Here is a 22,209-nt window from a genome sequence, read left to right as displayed (position 1 = left end):
ACATACACACGTCAGAAACACACAGATGGTCACTGATACTGTTGTTTTATTTTGTCTACAAAAAAAATTTATTCACAAAAACTTGACGTCTCATTAATTTATTGGCAGGTAGAGATAAATTGCCATCTGCCTTTCACATTGCCCATTGTCACTCGAAATAAATGGCAAAAACCATGCCAACGGCGAAAAGGTGTCTGTTCTCAAAGTTGAGAGTTAGAAAGTTGTCCTTTTCATCATCCCACAGGGTACGGCTTGCTATCTTCACTGTCTGGCCTTTCTTTTCGCCGACGACCACCCTGGCCACGTATCTGTAGCGGTCGAACACTTGCTCTTTGCAGAACGCCAGGACATCTGCAGCCACTTTATCAGCCACATCTCGACAGTTGTCGTGGTCGTAGGCCAGCTCACCGAATGCTTGGTTCATCAACTCCTCGCCTTTCTTCTGAATCAAATGGGGAAGAAACTTCTGCTTTGGTCCCAACCTGTAGGTGTTGGCTAGTTTCCCTTTGAACCCTGATTTCCAAACTGAAGACCCTCGTTTCACAGGGTGGGAGTCGTCGTCGTCATGCATTTCAATGTCCATGGTTGACCCTCGGAGCCTGTCAGTATGGCTATCTTTGCGAATCCCCTTCATAATGCTACCCCGACGCTCAGACATTTCTGGAAAACGTTTGGAAGTTAAAAACAAGTGTATTTTCAAGGACAGGTAAACAATTCAGATGGAGCGGCGAGTTGTGAAATTTTGAATCAGCTATTCCAACTGTCATTGTGCGACTCGAGCCACAGTGTCCTGAGACCCGGATTGTGAGTTTCTCAGGCTGTGAGCGTTCAACTATTTCAGACAAAATAAAACAAATCTAAAACATTAACAAGTACATACAATCCATTACATTTGATAAATATAGCTCCTATTCGTCGAAAAACTGTTTTTAATGTCGTCTATTGCGGCCAGGTGCAAGTTTAGGGTCCATGGCAACAACCAATGTTGTAGATACAAGAAACTTTCTCCTAGCTCTGGAACTTGGGATAATTCATTTGTTTGGTATTAGAAACATGGACTTAAGGGACAACCGTTCGTCTTTAAATGAACTACAGGACAAAATTCGTTGTTTGACAGATGAAAATGTAAGTCATTTACTTTGACAATCCTTTTAAACTGGCCTATTTTGGTCAAACTTTAAACATGAACCTTCAATGTGACCTTATAGTTGCATAAAGCTTTAATATCTTCAGTAGGCCTATGGCTTGTGTTCCTGAAAAATGTATAAAACAAAGTCTTCATTGTTTAAAAATAATAGAAATATACAACCAATTTAGGTCCAGCTCCGTGACAAAAATGAAAGACACTTTACCAAACTGGGCTACCTTGAGAGCAGGTTGGGCTATCTTGCAGGCTCCAAGACTGACCTCTCTTCCAAACTGGTCTCAAGCGAAGAGGAGAAACTGAAGGTAGGATATATGAGACCACATTGTATTTGGATATCTATCAATCACTTATGTAGGATGCAGACAGACCTCTTGTCTTTTTGTTAACTGAAATATTTATCCTTTTATATCCCTTTATCCGTCAGATATCCAAGGAGCTTGTCGAGGTACATATACAGACCAACAAAGTGAGGGAGCATTATGAAAAGGACATTTTTGACCTGAAAATAAAGGTGATGCTCAAATTGATATGTATTACATAGTCATTACAGACCTCTGGGCCCTACTTTACCCACCTGGGCCCTACATAGTCATTACTCACCTTAATAGAAATGATCCCAACCCTGATGCACAGATAGTACTCTAGTATCTCACCCTTCCCTCCTCAGATCCTATCCCAGGAAGGGGTGGTGGTGGAGATGGAGATGGAGAGGGACAGGCTCTGCAGGGAGCTCCAGTCTGTCACCGTCCGCTTACAGGTGGCAGAGAGGACAGGAAGTGACCTCACAGAGGAATACATGACCCTAAAGAGGAACTACCTGGCTCTGACTGAGGCCCACGATAAGGAGGTGGTCCAGAATGACGAGCTGAGCGCTGAGCTGCTTGGGCTGGCCCAGGCTCGTGATGACCTCTTCAGGCAGATAGAGGAACAGCAGCAGCGTGTTAGGGCCTCTACAGAGGGTGGTGTCTATGGGCAGGCTGCTCAGGAGCTGGACAGGGTGCGGGTGCTGGTCAGCCGTATGTCTCACAATAGAATAATGGTGAGAGGGAGCTTTGGTTCATTTCCACAATTGGCAATTACCACTCACAGAAATTTGTCAAAATACATTTCCTATAAGGCACAAAAAAATAATCTAATAACTTCTGGTCTAATACCAATGTGGCTATATAACTTCCTCAATGCTCAAATTTGTTTTTCTCTTATCACAGCCAGAGGACCTGGCTATGTTGGACCAAGAACGTAAATCTATGGAGAAGAGTGTGAGTATATCTTTGAACACAACAAGTCATGTATGAGTGTCAGTAATACTTTGAACCTAATGGAACTGAGTGCAAGTGTGTTATTATGTAAGTGAAAACTGAATAATGCCCAACAGTTTCACATCTGATCAGTTTATCATAAATAGTCAACAGAGCCATGATATATAGAGAGCTCGGTCAGGTTTCAAACGGCTGCCATGTTAGCGCCTTTATTCTCTAAATTTTGATGTAACAATACGAAAGCGCCTCTGACAATTCCCTATGAAATGACCAGCTATAAACAAGCAAAACACATTTTTATTGATTAGCATTTGGAATAATGTGTATCTAAGTCTGTACTGTGTTGTGGTGTCAACATATCTGCTTTCACTGGACATCTTCATAGGTTTAGAAAACGATCAAAAATTAACAACACAACACAGAAGCGTCAATGATCACTTAGCAACAGCTATGGAGGAGAAAGTGGCACTCTCGGAACACTGACAGAAACCGCATTGGCCCAACTCTCTATATAGTGTAGCAGATGGCAGGGAGAGGTGAGGGGGCTGGTGATTGTAAGGAGATATCTTGCAGCCCGCTGGTTCCACCCCCGAGCCTTATATGGACTTCCTGTCGTTCATTAAGCCATGGAGTGCTTGGGGATAAAAGAGGGATTTGGCTGCACAAATAGGAGGAGGACTGAGAGGGAAACGTGCTATAGGGAGTGTGAGAGAAGAGCGAATGATCTGTGTGATTACCCCCACTGTGTACCGAACCAGTTTGGCTGAGGACCCGAGTTTTAGGATTACCCCTGAAGAATGGAACAGACAACAAGAACGGATTGTGGACTGTGAACTGGTTGCTAAATTCCCCCCTTTCCCACAGTGTGCAAATCTCCCTAATTCTCCATTTGTATTCTAGCTGTGCTTCGTGTGCATGTTTGGTTATTGAACTTGGTGACGAAGAAACCCCACCCCCTTGAGCCTGCTACAATATATGACTCTGATAGCCAGTCAATATTCACATCCTTTTTTTCAATGTCTGACATAGCTGCTTGGGAACCAGGATGTGATCAAAGACATGCTGGAGCAGATGAAGAAGAGCTATGAAGAGCAGCAGCACAGACTAGAGGAGAAAGTGTGAGTAGAGAGACACTAGTCTAGTCTCACATGTCTTTACATCAAAACCATGAACCTGCAGTAGCCTCTCAGTAGCTACTATAAACAGTAGTGATTGAGGAAACAAGGTATCTTGTCATTATCCTTCATTTTTCAGTCATCAACTTCTCTAACTTGTCTCAGGCTGTTCACTGTAGCCCATGTCAGCTTTGTGGTATACTGTTTGATTTGGTTTCTGTTTCACTGTGGTCCACGCTACAATTTGGGATTATTTTTTGTGATGGGGTCTGGTATGTGGTCTCTGACATGTTTTTTCTTCTATGATGGGTCTTCAGGGTGGTGATGGGCAAGGAGCAACAAGAGAACAAGAGAGCCATCCGCGATACCCAGCAGAAACTAGCCGAACGGAGTGCGGTACGAAAGAGCGCATCACATGTGTCTGGTCTACCCAAATTATTGTTTTATACCATCATTTTCTTAGGATTTGCCATTAATCAATCTGAATCTGCAACTTGCTCTGTAAAAATTGGAATTCATTTTGTGTGTGTGTTCCTATTCAGGCCATGTTGAGCTCTCAGAGCCAGCTGAAGGAGGTGGAGGAAGAGAACTCTAAGCTACAAATGCAGGTGAAGGAACTGAATGAGGAGTACCGTGCCAGGCTGGGATGCTACCTACAGGACCTAGCTGTGAGTACACACTAAGACATATGCATGCACACAGGAAGGCTACACATACATTATGCACAGTCAAACAGATGCCGGGATTCGCAGCGTAGACATGTACAGACAGAAAGATCCCCATTTTCCTACCCCACGTCCTTCCTAACCCACTACCACTAGTCCCCAACTCCTACCACACCACAGTTATCAAAGGGAACCCACACCACCCATGCTGTGGAATCTATTTTGGTCTTTGCCTCGTCTCCAGGAGTATGTGGATGGTCTGGCAGAGGGGAGGGGGGTGAAGGGCCCCCCAGAGAGGGTGAAGATGAGGGGCTTCGTGGACAGCATGCTCCAAGAGGTGCGCTCCTCCTACAGGGCTAGAGAGGAGCAGCTAGCCTCTGCCGCACGCTCCTACAAGAAGAGACTGCAGAGGCTCACTAAGAGCCACCAAGCCCTGCTTAGCGCATACAGGTTAGCCCCTCTCATGCCCTCCATGTTGTATTTCTGTGATTTACTCAATGTGTATACCACATGGATGGTCCTGACATCCTTGGTTAGGTTTGTGTGTTATTAGGAAACTTGACCCCCAACCCATCGCTCCGTAGTCGTTCTCTTTTGGCCGAGGCTGCCTGACCGGATCTAACCACCCTGTTCCACTCTCGCCCCCCCAGGATGCCTCTTCCCCAGAGCTAAACAAACCTATCACGTTCTGTGCGTGTTTTTTTTAATGCACACATTTCTAAAAAGCTGAAAAAACCCTGCAGCGATTTGAACGACAAGATAATGGTCAATAATATTAAAGGCTGCACTGAAATCTAATAGTACAGCTACCACAAGCTTATCAATTTCTTTTAAACAATCAGTCATTTGTGTCAGTGCAGTACACATTGGGTGCCCTTCTCTATAAGCATGCTGAAAGTCGGTTGTTAATTTGTTTACAGAGAAATTGCATTGTATTTGGTCAAACACCATTTTTTCCAACAGTTTGCTAAGAGCTGGCAGCACGCTTATAGGTCTGCTGTTAGAATCAGTAAAGGCTGCTTTAACATTCTTGGGGAGCAGAATGACTTTGCCTTCCTTCCAGGCCTGAGGACAAAGACTTTCCTCTAGGCTCAGATTAAAGATGTGACAGATAGGAGTGGCTATAGTCAGCTACCATCCTCAGTATCTTTCCATCTAAGTTGTCAATGCCAGGAGGCTTGTCATTTAAAAAAAAAGTAACCTTAATTTAACTAGGCAAGTCAGTTAAGAACAAATCATTTTTTACAATGACGGCCTACCTAAAGGCCTCCTGCGGAGATGGGGGCGGGAATAAAAATCAATAAAATAAAAATATAGGACAAAACACACCATGACGAGAGAGAACTCTACATAGAGACCTAAGACGAACACAGCATGGCAGCAACACATGACAACACAGCATGGTAGCAGCACAAAACAGGGTACAAACATTGTTGGGCACAGACAACAGCTCAAAGGGCAAGAAGGTAGAGACAACAATTACATCACGCAAAGCAGCCACAATTGTCAGTAAGAGTGTCCATGATTGAGTCTTTGAATGAAGAGATTGAGATAAAACTGTCCAGTTTGAGTGTTTGTTGCAGCTCGTTCCAGTTGCTAGCTGCAGCGAACTGAAAAGACAAGCGATCCAGGGATGTGTGCATTTTGGGGACCTTTTAACAGAATGTGACTGGCAGAATGGGTGTTGTATGTGGAGGATAAGGGCTGCAGTAGATTTCCCTGATAGGGAGGAGTGAGGCCTTAGAGGGTTTTATAAATAAGCAACAACCAGTGGGTCTTGTGCAGGGTATACAGAGATGACCAGTTTACATAGGAGTATAGTGATGTGTCCTATAAGGAGCATTGGTGGCAAATCTGATGGCTGAATGGTAAAGAACGTCTAGCCGCTAGAGAGCACCCTTACTTGCCTGTCTATAAATTACGTCTCCATAATCTAGCATGGGTAGGATGGTCATCTGAATCAGGGTTAGTTTGGCAACTGGGGTGAAAGAGAAGTGATTATGATAGAGGAAACCAAGTCTAGATTTTACTTTAGCCTGCAGCTTTGATGTGCTGAAAGGACAGTGCGCCGTCTAGCCATACTCCCAAGTACTTGTATGAGGTGACTACTTCAAGCTTTAAACCCTCAGAAGTAGTTATCACACCTGTGAGGAGAGGGGCATTCTTCTTACCAAACCACATGACCTTTGTTTTGGAGGTTTTCAGAACAAGGTCAAGGGCAGAGAAAGCTTGTTGGACACTAAGAAAGCTTTGTTGTAAAGCGTTTAACACAAATTCCGGGGAGAGGCCAGTTGAGTACAAGACTGTATCATCTGCATATAAATGGATGAGAGAGCTTCCTACTGCCTGAGCTATGTTGGTGATGTAAATTGAGAAGAGCGTGGGACCTAGGATCGAGCCTTGGGGCATACCCTTGGTGACAGGCAGTGGCTGAGACAGCAGATTTTCTGACTTTATACACTGCACTCTTTGAGAGAGGTAGTTAGCAAATCAGGCCAAAGACACCTCAGAGACACCACTACTCCTTAGCCAGCCCACAAGAAAGAAATGGTCTACTGTATCAAAAGCTTTGTCCAGGTAAATAAAAATAGTAGCACAACATTGCTTAGAATCAAGGGCAATGGTGACATCATTGAGGACCTTTTAAGACTGCAGTGACACATCCACAACCTGAGCGGAAACCAGATTGCATACCAGAGAGAATACTATAGACATCAAGAAAGCCAGTCAGTTGATTGACAAGTTTTTCCAACACTTTTGATAAACAGGGCAAAATAGAAATAGGCCTATAACAGTTAGGATCAGCTTGATCTCCCCTTTAAATAAAGAACTAACCATGGCCGCCTTCCAAGCAATGGGAACCTCCCCAGATAGGAGAGACAGGCTTGGCAATTTATAGGGGAAGCAACCTTAAAGAAGGGTCTAAACCATCTGACCCAGATGTTTTTTTGGGGTCAAGTTTAAGTAGCTCCTTTAGCACCCCGGACTCAGTGTCCACCTGCAGGGAGAAACTTTGTAGTGGGGCAGGGGAAAAAGAGGGGAGCATCGGGGCTAGTCGCATTAGGTGTGGGAGATGAGGAAATGTTGGACGGGCAAGGAGGCATGGCTGAGTCAAATAGGAATCCTGACTTAATGAAGTGGTGATTTTAAAGAGCTTAGCCATGTGCTTCTTGTCAGTAATAACCACATTAAGGGACATGGGCAGCTGTAAGGAAGAGCGTTTATTCTCCAGGTCTTTAATCTTTTTCCAGAACTTCTTGGGGTTAGACCCACAGAGAGAGAACGGCTCCTTAAAGTAACTAACTTCATTGTTGGCATTTCCTGCCTAAGTTTGCCCACTTTACCAATGAAGTAATCATTAAAATAATTGGCAACATCAAATGGTTTTGTGATGAATAAGCCATCTGATTCGATGAAAGATGGAGTTGAATTTGTCTTTCTGACCATAATTAAATTTAAAGTACTCAAGTTTTTTTTTCTCCATCATTCTGTATGTCATTGATCTTGGCTTCATAATACATTTTCTTCTTTTTGTTGAGTTTAGTCACATCATTTCTCAAATTGCAGTAAGTCAGATGTGCAGCCAGACTTATTAGCCACTCCTTTTGCCCCATCTTTCAACCATACAGATTTTCATCACTCCATGGAGCGTTAACAGTTCTAACAGTCAGTTTCTTAACAGGTGCATGTTTATCAATAATTGGAAGAAGCAATTTCATAAATTCATCAAGTGCAGTGTCTGGTGCTCTTTATTAATCACAGACTAACATTTTTTTTTTTTTTTTTTTTTTTACATATTCTACCTAAGTCACAACTAAATATTTTGTATGGTTTGTTATTCACTATTTTAGGCCAAGCTTTTGGCACTTTGGCTTTCCTGGATATAGCCACTATTGTGATCACTGCATCTAATGGGTGTCCAATACAGCTTTAGTGTAATACAGTATGCACACTAATAATCAGGAAGCAAGTTCAGGGAGTGAATTTAATAAACAAAACAAACACGAGTAGCATACAAACATTTTAAACAGAAACAATAATGCCCGAGGAAAGAATCAAAGGGAGTGCCAGATATAGGGAAGGTAATCAGGAAGGTGATGGAGTCCAGGTAAGTCTCATGAGGCACAGGTGCACGTAACGATGGTGACAGTTGTGCGTAATAATGAATAAACTGGCGACAACGAGCGCCAGAGAGGAGTAGACGTGACAGTCTCCCTCCCCTATGAGTGGCTCTAGCTGCAGGACGCCAACCAAAGTGACGGTCCCGAGGACCAGAAGTGGGCCAATCGCTTCTGCTGAGGCGCGGGGACCTGTCGAGCCGGTCGAGGTGCGGGAACCTGTCAAGCCCGCCGAGGCATCCCCAGTTGCTTCGGCAGCCACCATGGGACACGATGTCACCAGTAAAAAAATAAAAAAAGAATGTATCCCTGTTGCTTCCCTTTGGCAAGGCGTTATTCTGTAACGTTAATAATTGGGAAGCAAGTACAGGGAGTGAATTTAATGAGGTGCATATACATGTAATGATGGTGACAGGTGTGCGTAATAATGAGTAAACTGTCGACAATGAGCGCCAGAGAGGAGGAGCGGGAGTAGATGTAAACATCTACAGTATTAGTAAAAATGTGATTAATATTATTTGATTATCTTGTTTCTGTAGTGTACCGTATGTATTGGTATGTTGATTAACCTCTCTTGGGTAAGGGGCAGTATTTTGAAGTTTGGATGACAAACGTGCCCAAAGTAAACTGCCTGTTACTTGGGCCCAGAAGCTAGAATATGCATATGCATGGTAGTATTGGATAGAAAACACTCTAAAGTTTCTGAAACTGTTCAAATAATGTCTGTGCCTATAACAGAACTGATATGGCAGACGAAAACCCGAGGAAAATCCATCCAGGAAGTGGGATTTTTTTAAATGTGAATTGTTTTCCATTGAATGCCTATTGACTATGTTATGGGTTAGGGCCCAGATTGTAGTTCCTATGACTTCAACTAGATGTCAACAGTCTTTAGATATGCCTTCAAGCTTGTATTTTGAAAAACGACGAGTAAAAATACCTTTTGGTCAGTGGACAGGGGAAGTATGCAGAGCTGGATTGGGCGTGTGATCGTGAGCGCGCCGTTCGTTGTTTTACCTTTCTTTTGAAATCGCTATTGAAATATTATTGATTATTTAGACAATAGACAACCTGAGGATTAATTATAAACATTGTTTGTTTTAGACAAACTTTACCGTTACTATTAGGAGGTATTCGTCTGTATGTCTTGACCTCCCTGGGGCCAGTGGATTACTGAACAAAACACGCCAACAAAACTTGAGTTTATGGTACATAAATAGGGACTTTTTCAAACATAACAAACATGTATTGTGTAACAGGGAGTCTTGTTCGTGCAACCATATGAAGATCATCAAAGGTAAGTGATTAATTTTATCGGTATTTCTGACTTTTGTGACTCTTCTACTTGGCTGGAAAATGTTTGTATGCTTTTGTAAGCGGGGCACTGTCCACAGATAATCGCATGGTATGCTTTCGCCGTAAAGCCTTTTTGAGATCTGACACGGCAGCTGGATTAACAAGAAGTTAATCTTTAAGCCGATGTATTACACTTGTATGTTTTGAATGTTTATTATGAGTATTTCTCTATTTTGAATTTGGCGTTTTGCAATTTCACCAGATGTTGGCCAGTTGGGACGGTACCCATAAGAAGTTAATAACCTGAACCAGATAACAGGCACTGGTTACAGTGAGAAGTTTCCTACTGAGTGGACAGCTTGATGAAAACCAGTCAATATTCAGGTCCCCAAGAAAGAAGACCTCTATGTTTACATAACATACACTATCAAGTATTTCACACACAATTTAGATACTAACTGTTAGCACTTGGTGGCCTATAGCAACACCCCAAATGAAAAGGCTTTAGATGAGGCAGGTGAACCTGCAACCACAACACTTCAATAACACTTTACATAAGATCTTCTCTAAGCAGTACAGGGATATGGCTCTGAATATATATATATATATATATATATATATATATATATATATATATACACACACAGCAACACCTCCCCCATAAGCATTCCTGTCTCTTCTATAGACGTTATATCCTTGTACTGCTACTGCTGTATCAACAAATTAATTATCTAAGTGAGTGACTAATATATTCATGTTATCTGATGTTAGCAAGTTATTGATTTCATTTTTTTAAATATGGGCTATTTTCAGCCCTTTCCTGGGTAGTTTATCAGTGAGACATAATATGGAAAAGACCAAACAAAGCATGAGAAAAATATATAAATTCAACAGTCCATTAATTAGTTGGTGTGTGGGTGAAGCTATGAACTCTTAGGCTTGGCGCTCTCATCCCTTCCATGCTTTTGGGATGGAGGGTGGACAGTGAGCCTGTCATAGCGGATGTAAGCAATGTCCCCATGCGCTCTTGCAGCTTTCATGGCTGGGATAAGTTATTTCCTCTTCTGGCACACAGCTTCAGGATAGTCTTCGTTGAGGAAGATGTACATTCCTCTCAAGTTCTTGGGTCTTTCCAGAACAACTACCTTGTCCTTTAACCGCAGGAACTTGACCAATGTCGGCCTGGGCCTGTCACCTGGGCCGGTGGTGGTTTTTCCAGGTCTCGTGGCGATTCTGCAATTCTGTCCACAACCATTTTGTTCCGCCTTGATTCTTTGTCATTGTTATCATAGATTATCATACAGAATGGCTGTCCTCTCTTAATGACTTACAGATTGCTGTCATCTTGCCGTTTTCCTATTTAAACTCATCGAGCTAACCCTGGGAGAACTGCAAGCTGTTCTTCAGGTCCTGGACCTCTCTGGTCAGGTCGTCCATTATTTTATTAGTTGACACCATCAGTATTTGTACACAACACTTGAAGCTGTTTTCTTGTTGTACCAACTGCTTGTAAAATTATTTTTGTTCATTTAAAAGATTCTTCACTTGTGATAGAGACACCACTGTCCTCAATGGTACTCCAGCCGGCTTTGGTCTTTGTCAATGTAGCAACGTAGGTTACGCTGTTATTCCTCGCAGTTCCAGACAGGGCAGGTTGCAGGGAAGATGGGAAACAACAACAAACAGCAGGGATCCAGACAGCCACAAGCCCGGGACAATCAGAGGTCCCAGCCACAATAGCTAACCGCATTGCGGGCTGCGTTCAAGCCCTCAAGAGAACTCTGCTAGCTTGATAGGCAGTTAGCTAGCAACTAGATTAGCTGCTACGCCAAGCAGCTCCTCAGACCCAGTCTTGGTCGGCAGGATATGTGGACAGATGGAAAGTAGTGGTCCCAGCAACTGAGGCCAACCGCATTGTGGCCACCAAACTCAAAAGGTAGATAGCTAGTAACACAGCTGTTTCAATAGACTTTCAAAACTTTGCAAAACAACAAAATGATCTTTCCCTCGTTCTGCGATCAACAGAATGCTTGTGGACAGAGTATGGGTAGAGTTGTGAGACAACACATCCACCAGTGACAATAAAAAAAGCATCATCTTAACTAAGAATATTGCAGTAGCACAAGCATAAGCTGGATGCAGACATAATGTTTTGCAATATCCTTATCCTAAATGTGAAACCATGCCTATATGACATCACATGCAACATGTAGCCTAGCTCTGTCTACACATTGCAAAATACCTCATTTGCTTCTCAATGATCATGCAACACCAAACAATTTGATATACAGCACATCATTGCAATTTGCCAGAGTAGCCTGTTCCACCTCTTTGCAGCCGAACTAGCACATGCACAGAAGGTATGGTTTAGCTATCGGAGGCGTCCAGAGAATCCGGTCAGACAGCCACTCCGTTCTCTATTACCTTGTCTTTCCCTTGACTTTCTATCTCCTCTCATTTTTTTTCATACTATCACTGGTCCCACTTCCGCAATCTAGAAACTAATAGCCAAAAAATGACTATGACTTCACAATGCCAAACACCTTCAGCCGGCTCTGTTTCCTCTGTGTGTCAGGGTGCAAAGGGAACAGGTCCTGTCCCAGCCAGAGAGTGGCTTGGACCCCGGCCCCCCTGAGGCCCACTTCAGCCTGGAGCCCAGTGAGCTGAGGGGAGAGACGGAAAGGGAGCTCCAGCTCCTACGCCAGGACAAGGCCAGGCTGGAGGGCCAGCTCCGAGAGGCTCAGAAGCCTGTAGTTATACTGACAAGACTGATTTTTAGACTGAGTATTCTAGACCATGTTTGTTGTGTTTTGTCTTTTGTCACGTTCCTAAATATAGGCTGAATGTTGCATTTTATGGGGGTTTGTTGTTTTGTTGTTGTTGCTCAGTCAAATTTTGAAATGACTCTTGATCATTCATTGATTTGTACGTTTTTTTTTTTTTTAGGTGGCTGTCGTCACTAGACCTATTCAAACAGTCAACTTTCAGGAGTGAGTAATATCTTTGAAAATGACAAAATAATAATCAAATGTATGAATGAAGTAGACCATAAATAATGCTCTAACCTTATACAGTTCTGGAAAATCAGGGCAGATATCTGAAGAGGCCTGGACTGATATTAGGAAACAGCTACGGGAGATCACCAACTCTACTCAGGTAATAGCATACCCCTCTACTTATACAAATCAGAGATATGAGTCCACTGCTTAACCCTCCCATATTAACTTCTCTTCTAAGAATCAAATTGTTATAACTCTACAACAAAATAATCTGTTTTTATGACCCGAGTTAAGTTGAAATGGAAACATTCCTGTTGTCCAAACAGGAGGGCCATGAGAGGGAGCGTGCCCAGCTCATCACCAGGGCTACAGTTGCCGAGGAGCAGCTGTTAGAGCTGCAGGAGTATGTTGACAAGCACCTGGGAAGGTAACAACACCCATTTTGGAGCTGTCTAGTTACTAAAATGACATAACAAATTCATAAAGACATGATGTCTGTATTGTCTATTCCGTTTTGATACTCAGATCTCATAAATGTACCTGACATATTCTCCCATAGCTACTGACTTCATTAAGTGCACTACTTAACAAAGTGGCAGGGTACTGTCATCTGGATTTAAGGACAGATTACTAGAGTCTGTGTAAAGGGTGTTTAGATGAGCGTTGTCCCTCTCTACAGGTACAAGCAGGAGATCACACGGCTGCGTAGACTGCTGGGTGGGGAGACGGGGCTTGCCCGCAGAGCTGAGGCTCCCAAACCCCGCCAATCCATCGCTCGATCAAGAATCCAAGCTATGAAATATGATCTTCCACCCCCCTAAAAACAAAACAACACATCTAACCATATGTATGAAATCTGTGCCAGTCAGAATATTCCTCAAAGAATAACATGATTACTATGAAATAATAATAATGATGGACTCCATGGAAAGGCATTTGTTTCAATATTGCTTTTTATTATCATTTATAAAATAACAGTTCCTCACTTCATCAACATGACTGTAATATGATGAGGCCGAATTTGAAAGATCTCACTGAAATTCAATTATTTTTAGAAGAGGTCTGCATGTCCACTTTGATATTTAGCGTACACATACATGTTATTGGAGAGAAAGAGGGAGAGAACAAGGGGGGGCAGGAGGAATAATTGGTTGGATGAGAAGACGTTGTGGGGTGAGAAAGCAGCCATACGTGGTGCTTGAAGTGGATTAAAATAGGAGCCAGTACTCACTCTTTATATTTGGAGACAATATAAACAATATAAGAGGTGCCGGTACTCAAGTAGTAGAACAATTGACCTGACATGTCTGTGAGAGAGAATGGGATGAAGACAAATAGATCTTAGTTTGGAAATGCTAAGATGGGGTCTATATAACCAGTGTTAAAAGCAACTCCTTCACATAGAGAGATTAAGGAGATCAAGAGAAGATTATAGAGCTACTGTATGAGTGCTTATTGTTTCACTATAAATAAACTACACTAACTTTTTCTGCAACTTACTCTCTTTTCTGTGGCTCCAACATGCTCCAAACCTCCAAGTGGTCTGCCATGTCTGTTACATTCTTACACATGGAGGCAGCATTAATTATGCAAATTGTCTGATAGTTAAGTTAAAACAAATGTACAGTAACATTTTGGCAAGGTACTACATTGGTTAATTGTGAGGGCACAGCACACTTGTTACCCAGAGTAGAAAATCTCTTGCTCTCTATTGTTGGGAAGATAGGTGGACAGGCAGTGCATCAGAAGCCACTGCATTCCTGTATCTGGGACAATTGTATCAATATTCTTGGTTTGATTGTGCTGCATGTTATAATGGATGACCTGCACCTATAAATACATGTAACTATAATGAAATTAACTTTTAGAAATGTTTGAAATTTGTTTGTAGGTACCTGCTATAGAAATGCATTTATTCATGTTGACATTTGTTTTGACACCTTAATGCATACTTTTAAATTATATTAAGTGAATTGAACATGAAAATAAATATTTTAGAGTACTAATGTTACAACAGAGAAATACTTCAATATATGTTTTTAATAAATACTTTAAAACATTTAATTAAAACACTGTAGAATTCTATTCGTTCCTATGGAGGACTGCTCCTTCTGGGGAATTCCAAAATGGCGGCTGGTGGCTTCAAAACCCACCATTGGCCATTATATAGCATCTGCAATCCAGGGTTTATACACATCATTCCAACATGCAGATAGTTTACTGAAGTCACCTGTACTGTAAGTTCCAGTGTAAATGTAAAAGTATAGTTAATCAACACTGAAGGAAACCTATCAAATGCATGCAGCTGCAGATAATCTTTGAAAATGCTGTATGAATTTATAAAAGGATTATAAGTGCACAGTATGGTTTTCACAAACGGTGTAGTGACTTTCTGGATTTGAATCAACTGTCTTTAAATTAGGTGGGAGACTATGGTGGAAAATTGCAAGATTATGTTATAAAGCTTTTATTGCATCAAATTGTTTTATGCAACAGAATAGAGTATTCTTATAACTATTGTGTGTGTGGTCTACTGAGGATGGGCCTATGGGAGATAACACTGACAGGAGATTCGTAAATCTATTATAACAATCTTGCAATTTTCCACCATAATCCCCCATTTTGAGAACCCTCTCAATTTAAAATAAAATTACAAGATTTAAGAACATTCATTCACATGTAGAAAATGTATACATTCTACATAAACCAAGAAGCATAAAAGCAATAACTCATTGCATGGGTTCCTGCATGTGGCCCGGCTGCTATAACACCTTACAAGAAACTTAGCACTGTCTCCCATTTCAACCTACAATACATATTCTAGCAATTTGTCTGGGAAGGTTATGATACACAGTCTCCTGCACGAACCCATGAAGAAAAACCGATGCATACAGTTTGAGATTCAAAGCTATCTTCATAGACTGTGAAAAGCACATACGTAATGCAAAATGGAGTGCCTGCAACAATGGAGTTTAATTAAATAAGCTTTAGTTATCTATCACACTCCAATGGATCAGCATCTAGAAGCAAAAAATGATCATATACTGTTGGACAAATCCAGGTAGTGACTCCTGGTTAAAGTAAAATGTATTCCATTGGTGCCTAATGAACATGACCCAAGACAAGCATTATGATTCCACTATTTATAAGGCAATGCCTATAGATCAAATAGATTAGGATCAGTTTCACTCTCCGGATCAGAGTTCACCCTCTCCACTCATCATCGCATGCTGAGAATAGTGTCAACATCTTTAGTTCATAACAGCAATCAAAACAATCAATCCCTAATATATTAATTGCTTCACGCATATAGTTATTAACATACTAAACTCAAATCACTCCTTCAGTTTCCAAATCATAATCAAAACCCCAATTAATTATCCAACCAACATTTAGAATGACACTGCTCAGTCATTCAAATTGGTCCTATCCCTCAATTTAACACACATCAACATTTTTTATTTTACCTTTATTTAACTAGGCAAGTCAGTTAAGAACAAATTCTTATTTTCAATGACGATGATTATAATACAGATCAGTATCTCAATGCATTCTTAATCTAAATTACTATAATTGTATGTAATCAACCTGATACCCCAAAAGTCTAAATCAATTTTGGGCACAGTTAAAATCATTACCCTTAAGTACTCCATAAATAAAAATAATTGTACCCATACGGTCATAGGAAAATAGACTTAAGGCAGCCTACTCTTAGTCAAAGGCCCTCTCCTTCTTCACATTGGTCCAAAGCACAAATATGGCTAAGTACTACAAACTTCATAATAATTATCAAATTTGACAAAATACCTTTAAATCCGTATTAAATCAAACATTTCATACATGTTATATCCTGGGTTTCCAGTACGTCTGTATCAAAATAATTCACGTGTTTAATTAAAACTCAGAAAATAAAAACTTCTGAAAATTCCATGTGTGTGAGTGCATGCCCCTTTAAGATACCTTGGCACTAAGACAAATGGAAAACTCACTAAACCCAAAAGAAATAGAACACACAAATCAAACATAGTATTTTAAAAACACCAACAAATAGACATAACAAGTGTGTTGTGTGTGGGTATTTGCAAACCTTAAGGCAAAAACAAACAAAAAGTGTCCAGGCCGGATTTAATTTGGTAATTCAAGGCCTTAATCTCACTCACTGCTCTTCCCAAAACCACAGCCCCGGGAAACATTTCAAAGAGAGACAATGAAACCCCCATTTTCCCAGAAAAAAACACAAAACATTTTTGTCAGCATTCACTCTACTACACCGATTCAGCAAGCCAAAAGTTTTAACTACAAACAAAACCTGAAAATCATGATAGGTCTATTGTGGTCCCTCAAATCATTAATAGTTTGTTTTAATCTACCTCAATGTTTATACAAGCTTAATTTAGCATGCGCTACCCTTAGACACAGCTAAATGTATCTCGCCACATAATCTAACAATTTAGTCCCATATTACATTATATGACTGGTCTCTCTTTTCCATAATTATGTAAAATTATCCTGGTACCAATGTCCAACAAATATGCGATAGCTGTTTCGCCTTAGATTGTTCCTGTCACCCCTCTAAATGTAATACGTTTTCCTGTCGCAAATGTAGTACATTTCTCAACCTAAGGAATCAGTGATATTTAATCCTAGGTATTTAATAAAAGTTGTTTGAGGCGTGTTCTCATACGTCTCCCTTAACATACATACTGTAGGGGACTTCCATCAGTCCTGGAAGGAAGAATCCTACACAAAACACATCAGATAATAGTGTTTCATTAAGTGAAATTGACACCTAAAATAAACAATAAACAAACCCAGAACTCCTTTCCAGTAATCTTCAGACGTCTTTTGTCCTCGTCTTGTCGTGTCCTGTATATATATATATTTACAACTTGCAACCCGCTTCACCAATTTATATTTAAATAAAAAATAAAAATATATTATTTACCTCAAATCAAACATTTCCCAAAACCACAGCCCGGGAAACATTTCAAAGAGAGACAATGAAACCCCCATTTTCCCAGAAAAAAACACAAAACATTTTTGTCAGCATTCACTCTACTACACCGATTCAGCAAGCCAAAGGTTTTAACTACAAACAAAACCTGAAAATCATGATAGGTCTATTGGGGTCCCTCAAATCATTAATAGTTTGTTTTAATCTACCTCAATGTTTATACAAGCTTAATTTAGCATGCGCTACCCTTAGACACAGCTAAATGTATCTCGCCACATAATCTAACAATTTAGTCCCATATTACATTATATGACTGGTCTCTCTTTTCCATAATTATGTAAAATTATCCTGGTACCAATGTCCAACAAATATGCGATAGCTGTTTCGCCTTAGATTGTTCCTGTCACCCCTCTAAATGTAATACGTTTTCCTGTCGCAAATGTAGTACATTTCTCAACCTAAGGAATCAGTGATATTTAATCCTAGGCATTTAATAAAAGTTGTTTGAAGCGTGTTCTCATACGTCTCCCTTAACATACATACTGTAGGGGACTTCCATCAGTCCTGGAAGGAAGAATCCTACACAAAACACATCAGATAATAGGGTTTCATTAAGTGAAATTGACACCTAAAATAAACAATAAACAAACCCAGAACTCCTTTCCAGTAATCTTCAGACGTCTTTTGTCCTCGTCTTGTCGTGTCCCGTATATATATATATTTACAACTTGCAACCCGCTTCACCAATTTATATTTAAATAAAAAATAAAAATATATTATTTACCTCAAATCTGTAATTCTCCATAGAAGCCAACCAGAAGCTAGCCAGAAGCTAATCAGAAGCTAGCCAGAAGCTAATCAGAAGCTAGCCAGAAGCTAATCAGAAGCTAACCAGAAGCTAATCCAGAAACTAGCCAGAAGCTAATCAGAAGCTAGTTAGCTTCTTTACTGGCTAATCGTTAGTATTCAGCTAATCATGATTTGTGGTCATCAGCTATCCTTTAGCTCGAAAATCTATCGCCAGTTTTGTACGGCGTGGCTCGGACCGGAACATACCGGACCTATTTTTCTCTCCATGTCCCCGGATTTCAACCGCTAACTCTGGACATTTATACCTGGATCTCGCAGCTAGCTAGCTGCTATCCGTGTGACTATTGGCTTTCGTCGATTCTGGAGCAAACATCAATTATTCCGGAGCTAGCCAGCTGAAGAGTTCCATCAGTCACTCCTGGGCTACAATCACCTATCTGGACCCGTTTTACTGCCAACGCGAAGCCCCACCGGGCCTTCACAACTGGACTACCGACGTTATCTACCTGAGGGAGTTATCTGGCTGGCTCCTCCGTCGCGACGTTACCTGAACGCCCATCTGCGGTCCGCTAACCATTAGCTGTCTTATCGGCTGCTATCTGAATAGACCTATCGGACAATTTATTATTATTATTATTTATTTATTTTTGTTATTATTTATTTTTCTTGGGCCTCTATAACTATATCAATTAGCTTGCTACCTGCTCACTATACCTTATCCAACCTATTATTTCCACCACCCACACATGCGATGCCCGGACAATATCTCTCTCTCATCATCACTCAATACCAATCACATCCTCATACCTCTACGCCCAAGCTGTTTTGCCATCAGAAACCTCCTTTTTACTCTCTGTTCTAGGCGATCAATTCTTATTGCTAGGTATTACCTCCACTGTATTCCCCACATCTCTTGGGTATTTTTTTTTTGCGAATTGGATTCATCCCCTCTACCACACGGAACCCCACTAATCCTACCGACGGAAACTTGCTTGCACGAGGTGGCTAATAACAGACCTCCATCCTATGCTAGCTTGCTACCGATGGCCCGGCTAGCTGTCTAAATCGCTGTGACCCCAACCAACCTCACTACTCACTGGACCCTTTTGATCACTCGACTAAGCATGCCTCTCCTTAATGTCAATATGCCTTGTCCATTGCTGTTCTGGTTAGTGTTTATTGGCTTATTTCACTGTAGGGCCTCTAGTCCTGCTCACTATACCTTATCCAACCTATTATCCTAACCTATTATCCAACCTATTATTTCCACCACCATTATTTCCACCAATTGATCACCATTTTTCCACTTTCATAACTTCCTCCGGTGCGCCCCAAGACAGGAAGTGCCTATACGTCATCTCACCAAGGATAAACCAGACATGAAATGCCAGTACTGGCGACATCGATCTGTATTCGATAGCAGCAAGTCTTGAAATCATCGTCCATTTTTCCACTTTCATAACGTCCTCCGGTGCGCCCCAAGACAGGAAGTGTGGAAGCTGTAGCTGTAGGCATTGTAAACGGAACCTCATCTATTTTCTCTCGCCTTAGACAATACATTGACTGGCGGATGAATATTTTTGTTTTGTTTTTGGTGAACAGTTTTCCCTGGGATTTTTACTCCTAAACACGTTCTGTTATAGCCACAGACACGATTTAACCAGTTTTAGAGACTTCAGAGTGTTTTCTATACACACATACTTATCATATGCATATACTATATTCCTGGCATGAGTAGCAGGACGTTGAAATGTTGCGCGATTTTTTACAAAAAGCTGCGAAAATTCGCATCATCCCTAACAACACGGGCACCCTCATAGATATCATCCTAACCAACTTGCCCTCTAAATACACCTCTGCTGTCTTCAACCAATATCTCAGCGATCACTGCCTCATTGCCTGCATCCGTAATGGGTCAGCGGTCAAACAACCTCCACTCATCACTGTCAAACGCTCCCTGAAACACTTCAGCGAGCAGGCCTTTCTGATCGACCTGGCCGGGGTATCCTGGAAGGATATTGATCTCATCCCGTCAGTAGAGGATGCCTGGTTATTTTTTTTAAATGCCTTCCTAACCATCTTAAATAAGCATGCCCCATTCAAGAAATTTAGAACCAGGAACAGATATAGCCCTTGGTTCTCCCCAGACTGCCCTTAACCAACACAAAAACATCCTACGGCACTCTGCATTAGCATCGAACAGCCCCCGTGATATGCAGCTGTTCAGGGAAGCTAGAAACCATTATACACAGGCAGTTAGAAAAGCCAAGGCTAGCTTTTTCAAGCAGAAATTTGCTTCCTGCAACACTAACTCAAAAAAGTTCTGGGACACTGTAAAGTCCATGGAGAATAAGAACACCTCCTCCCAGCCGCCCACTGCACTGAAGATAGGAAACACTGTCACCACTGATAAATCCACTATAATTGAGAATTTCAATAAGCATTTTTCTACGGCTGGCCATGCTTTCCACCTGGCTACTCCTACCCCGGTCAACAGCACTGCACCCCCCACAGCAACTCGCCCAAGCCTTCCCCATTTCTCCTTCTCCCAAATCCAGTCAGCTGATGTTCTGAAAGGGCTGCAAATTCTGGACCCCTACAAATCATCCGGCCTAGACAATCTGGACCCTTTCTTTCTAAAATTATCTGCCGAAATTGTTGCCACTGTTGCCATTGTTGCCTATTACTAGCCTGTTCAACCTCTCTTTCGTGTCGTCTGAGATTCCCAAAGATTGGAAAGCAGCTGCGGTCATCCCCATCTTCAAAGGGGGGGACACTCTTGACCCAAACTGCTACAGGCCTATATCTATCCTACCCTGCCTTTCTAAGGTCTTCGAAAGCCAAGTCAACAAACAGATTACCGACCATTTCGAATCTCACCATACCTTCTCTGCTATGCAATCTGGTTTCAGAGCTGGTCATGGTGCACCTCAGCCATGCTCAAGGTCATAAACGATATCTTAACCGCCATCGATAAGAAACACTACTGTGCAGCCGTATTCATTGATCTGGCCAAGGCTTTTGACTCTGTCAATCACCACATCCTCATCGGCAGACTCGACAGCCTTGTTCCTCAAATGATTGCCTCGCCTGGTTCACCAACTACTTCTCTGATAGAGTTCAGTGTGTCAAATCGGAGGGTCTGCTGTCCGGACCTCTGGCAGTCTCTATGGGGGTGCCAGAGGGTTCAATTCTTGGACCGACTCTCTTCTCTGTATACATCAATGATGTCGCTCTTGCTGCTGGTGAGTCTCTGATCCACCTCTATGCAGACCACACCTTTCTGTATACTTCTGGCCCTTCTTTGGACACTGTGTTAACAACCCTCCAGGCAAGCTTCAATGCCATACAACTCTCCTTCCGTGGCCTCCAATTGCTCTTCAATACAAGTAAAACTAAATGCATGCTCTTCAACCGATCGCTGCCTGCACCTGCCCGCCTGTCCAACATCACTACTCTGGACGGCTCTGACTTAGAATACGTGGACAACTACAAATACCTAGGTGTCTGGTTAGACTGTAAACTCTCCTTCCAGACCCACATCAAACATCTCCAATCCAAAGTTAAATCTAAAATTGGCTTCCTATTTCGCAACAATGCATCCTTCCCTCATGCTGCCAAACATACCCTTGTAAAACTGACCATCCTACCAATCCTCGACTTCGGCGATGTCATTTACAAAATAGCCTCCAATACCCTACTCAACAAATTGGATGCAGTCTATCACAGTGCAATCCGTTTTGTCACCAAAGCCCCATATACTACCCACCATTGCGACTTGTACGCTCTCGTTGGCTGGCCCTCGCTTCATACTCGTCGCCAAACCCACTGGCTCCATGTCAACTA

At 41.7% G+C, this 22,209-nt stretch overlaps 2 protein-coding genes across 2 annotated transcripts; one reads left to right on the top strand and one right to left on the bottom strand.

The window, feature by feature from the left end:
* Positions 1-30: 30 nt before the first annotated feature.
* Positions 31-1,089, bottom strand: LOC112223713 (dynein light chain Tctex-type protein 2). The gene has a single exon (XM_024386867.2). The coding sequence runs from the start codon at positions 656-658 to the stop codon at positions 149-151; it is 510 nt and encodes a 169-aa protein (XP_024242635.1). The 5' UTR covers positions 659-1,089; the 3' UTR covers positions 31-148.
* Positions 683-14,094, top strand: ccdc78 (coiled-coil domain containing 78). The gene is made up of 14 exons (XM_042305330.1): positions 683-1,125; positions 1,318-1,449; positions 1,572-1,658; positions 1,815-2,186; positions 2,356-2,406; positions 3,436-3,524; positions 3,839-3,917; positions 4,064-4,189; positions 4,431-4,636; positions 12,176-12,350; positions 12,547-12,590; positions 12,675-12,756; positions 12,926-13,026; positions 13,279-14,094. Exons 1-14 carry the CDS (start codon positions 970-972, stop codon positions 13,418-13,420), a joined length of 1,842 nt encoding a protein of 613 aa, XP_042161264.1. The 5' UTR covers positions 683-969; the 3' UTR covers positions 13,421-14,094.
* The last annotated feature ends 8,115 nt before the right edge of the window (positions 14,095-22,209 follow it).

Source organism: Oncorhynchus tshawytscha, linkage group LG24 (assembly GCF_018296145.1).
Source record: "Oncorhynchus tshawytscha isolate Ot180627B linkage group LG24, Otsh_v2.0, whole genome shotgun sequence".
Lineage (NCBI taxonomy): Eukaryota > Metazoa > Chordata > Actinopteri > Salmoniformes > Salmonidae > Oncorhynchus > Oncorhynchus tshawytscha.
This window is presented reverse-complemented; position numbering and strand designations above follow the sequence as displayed.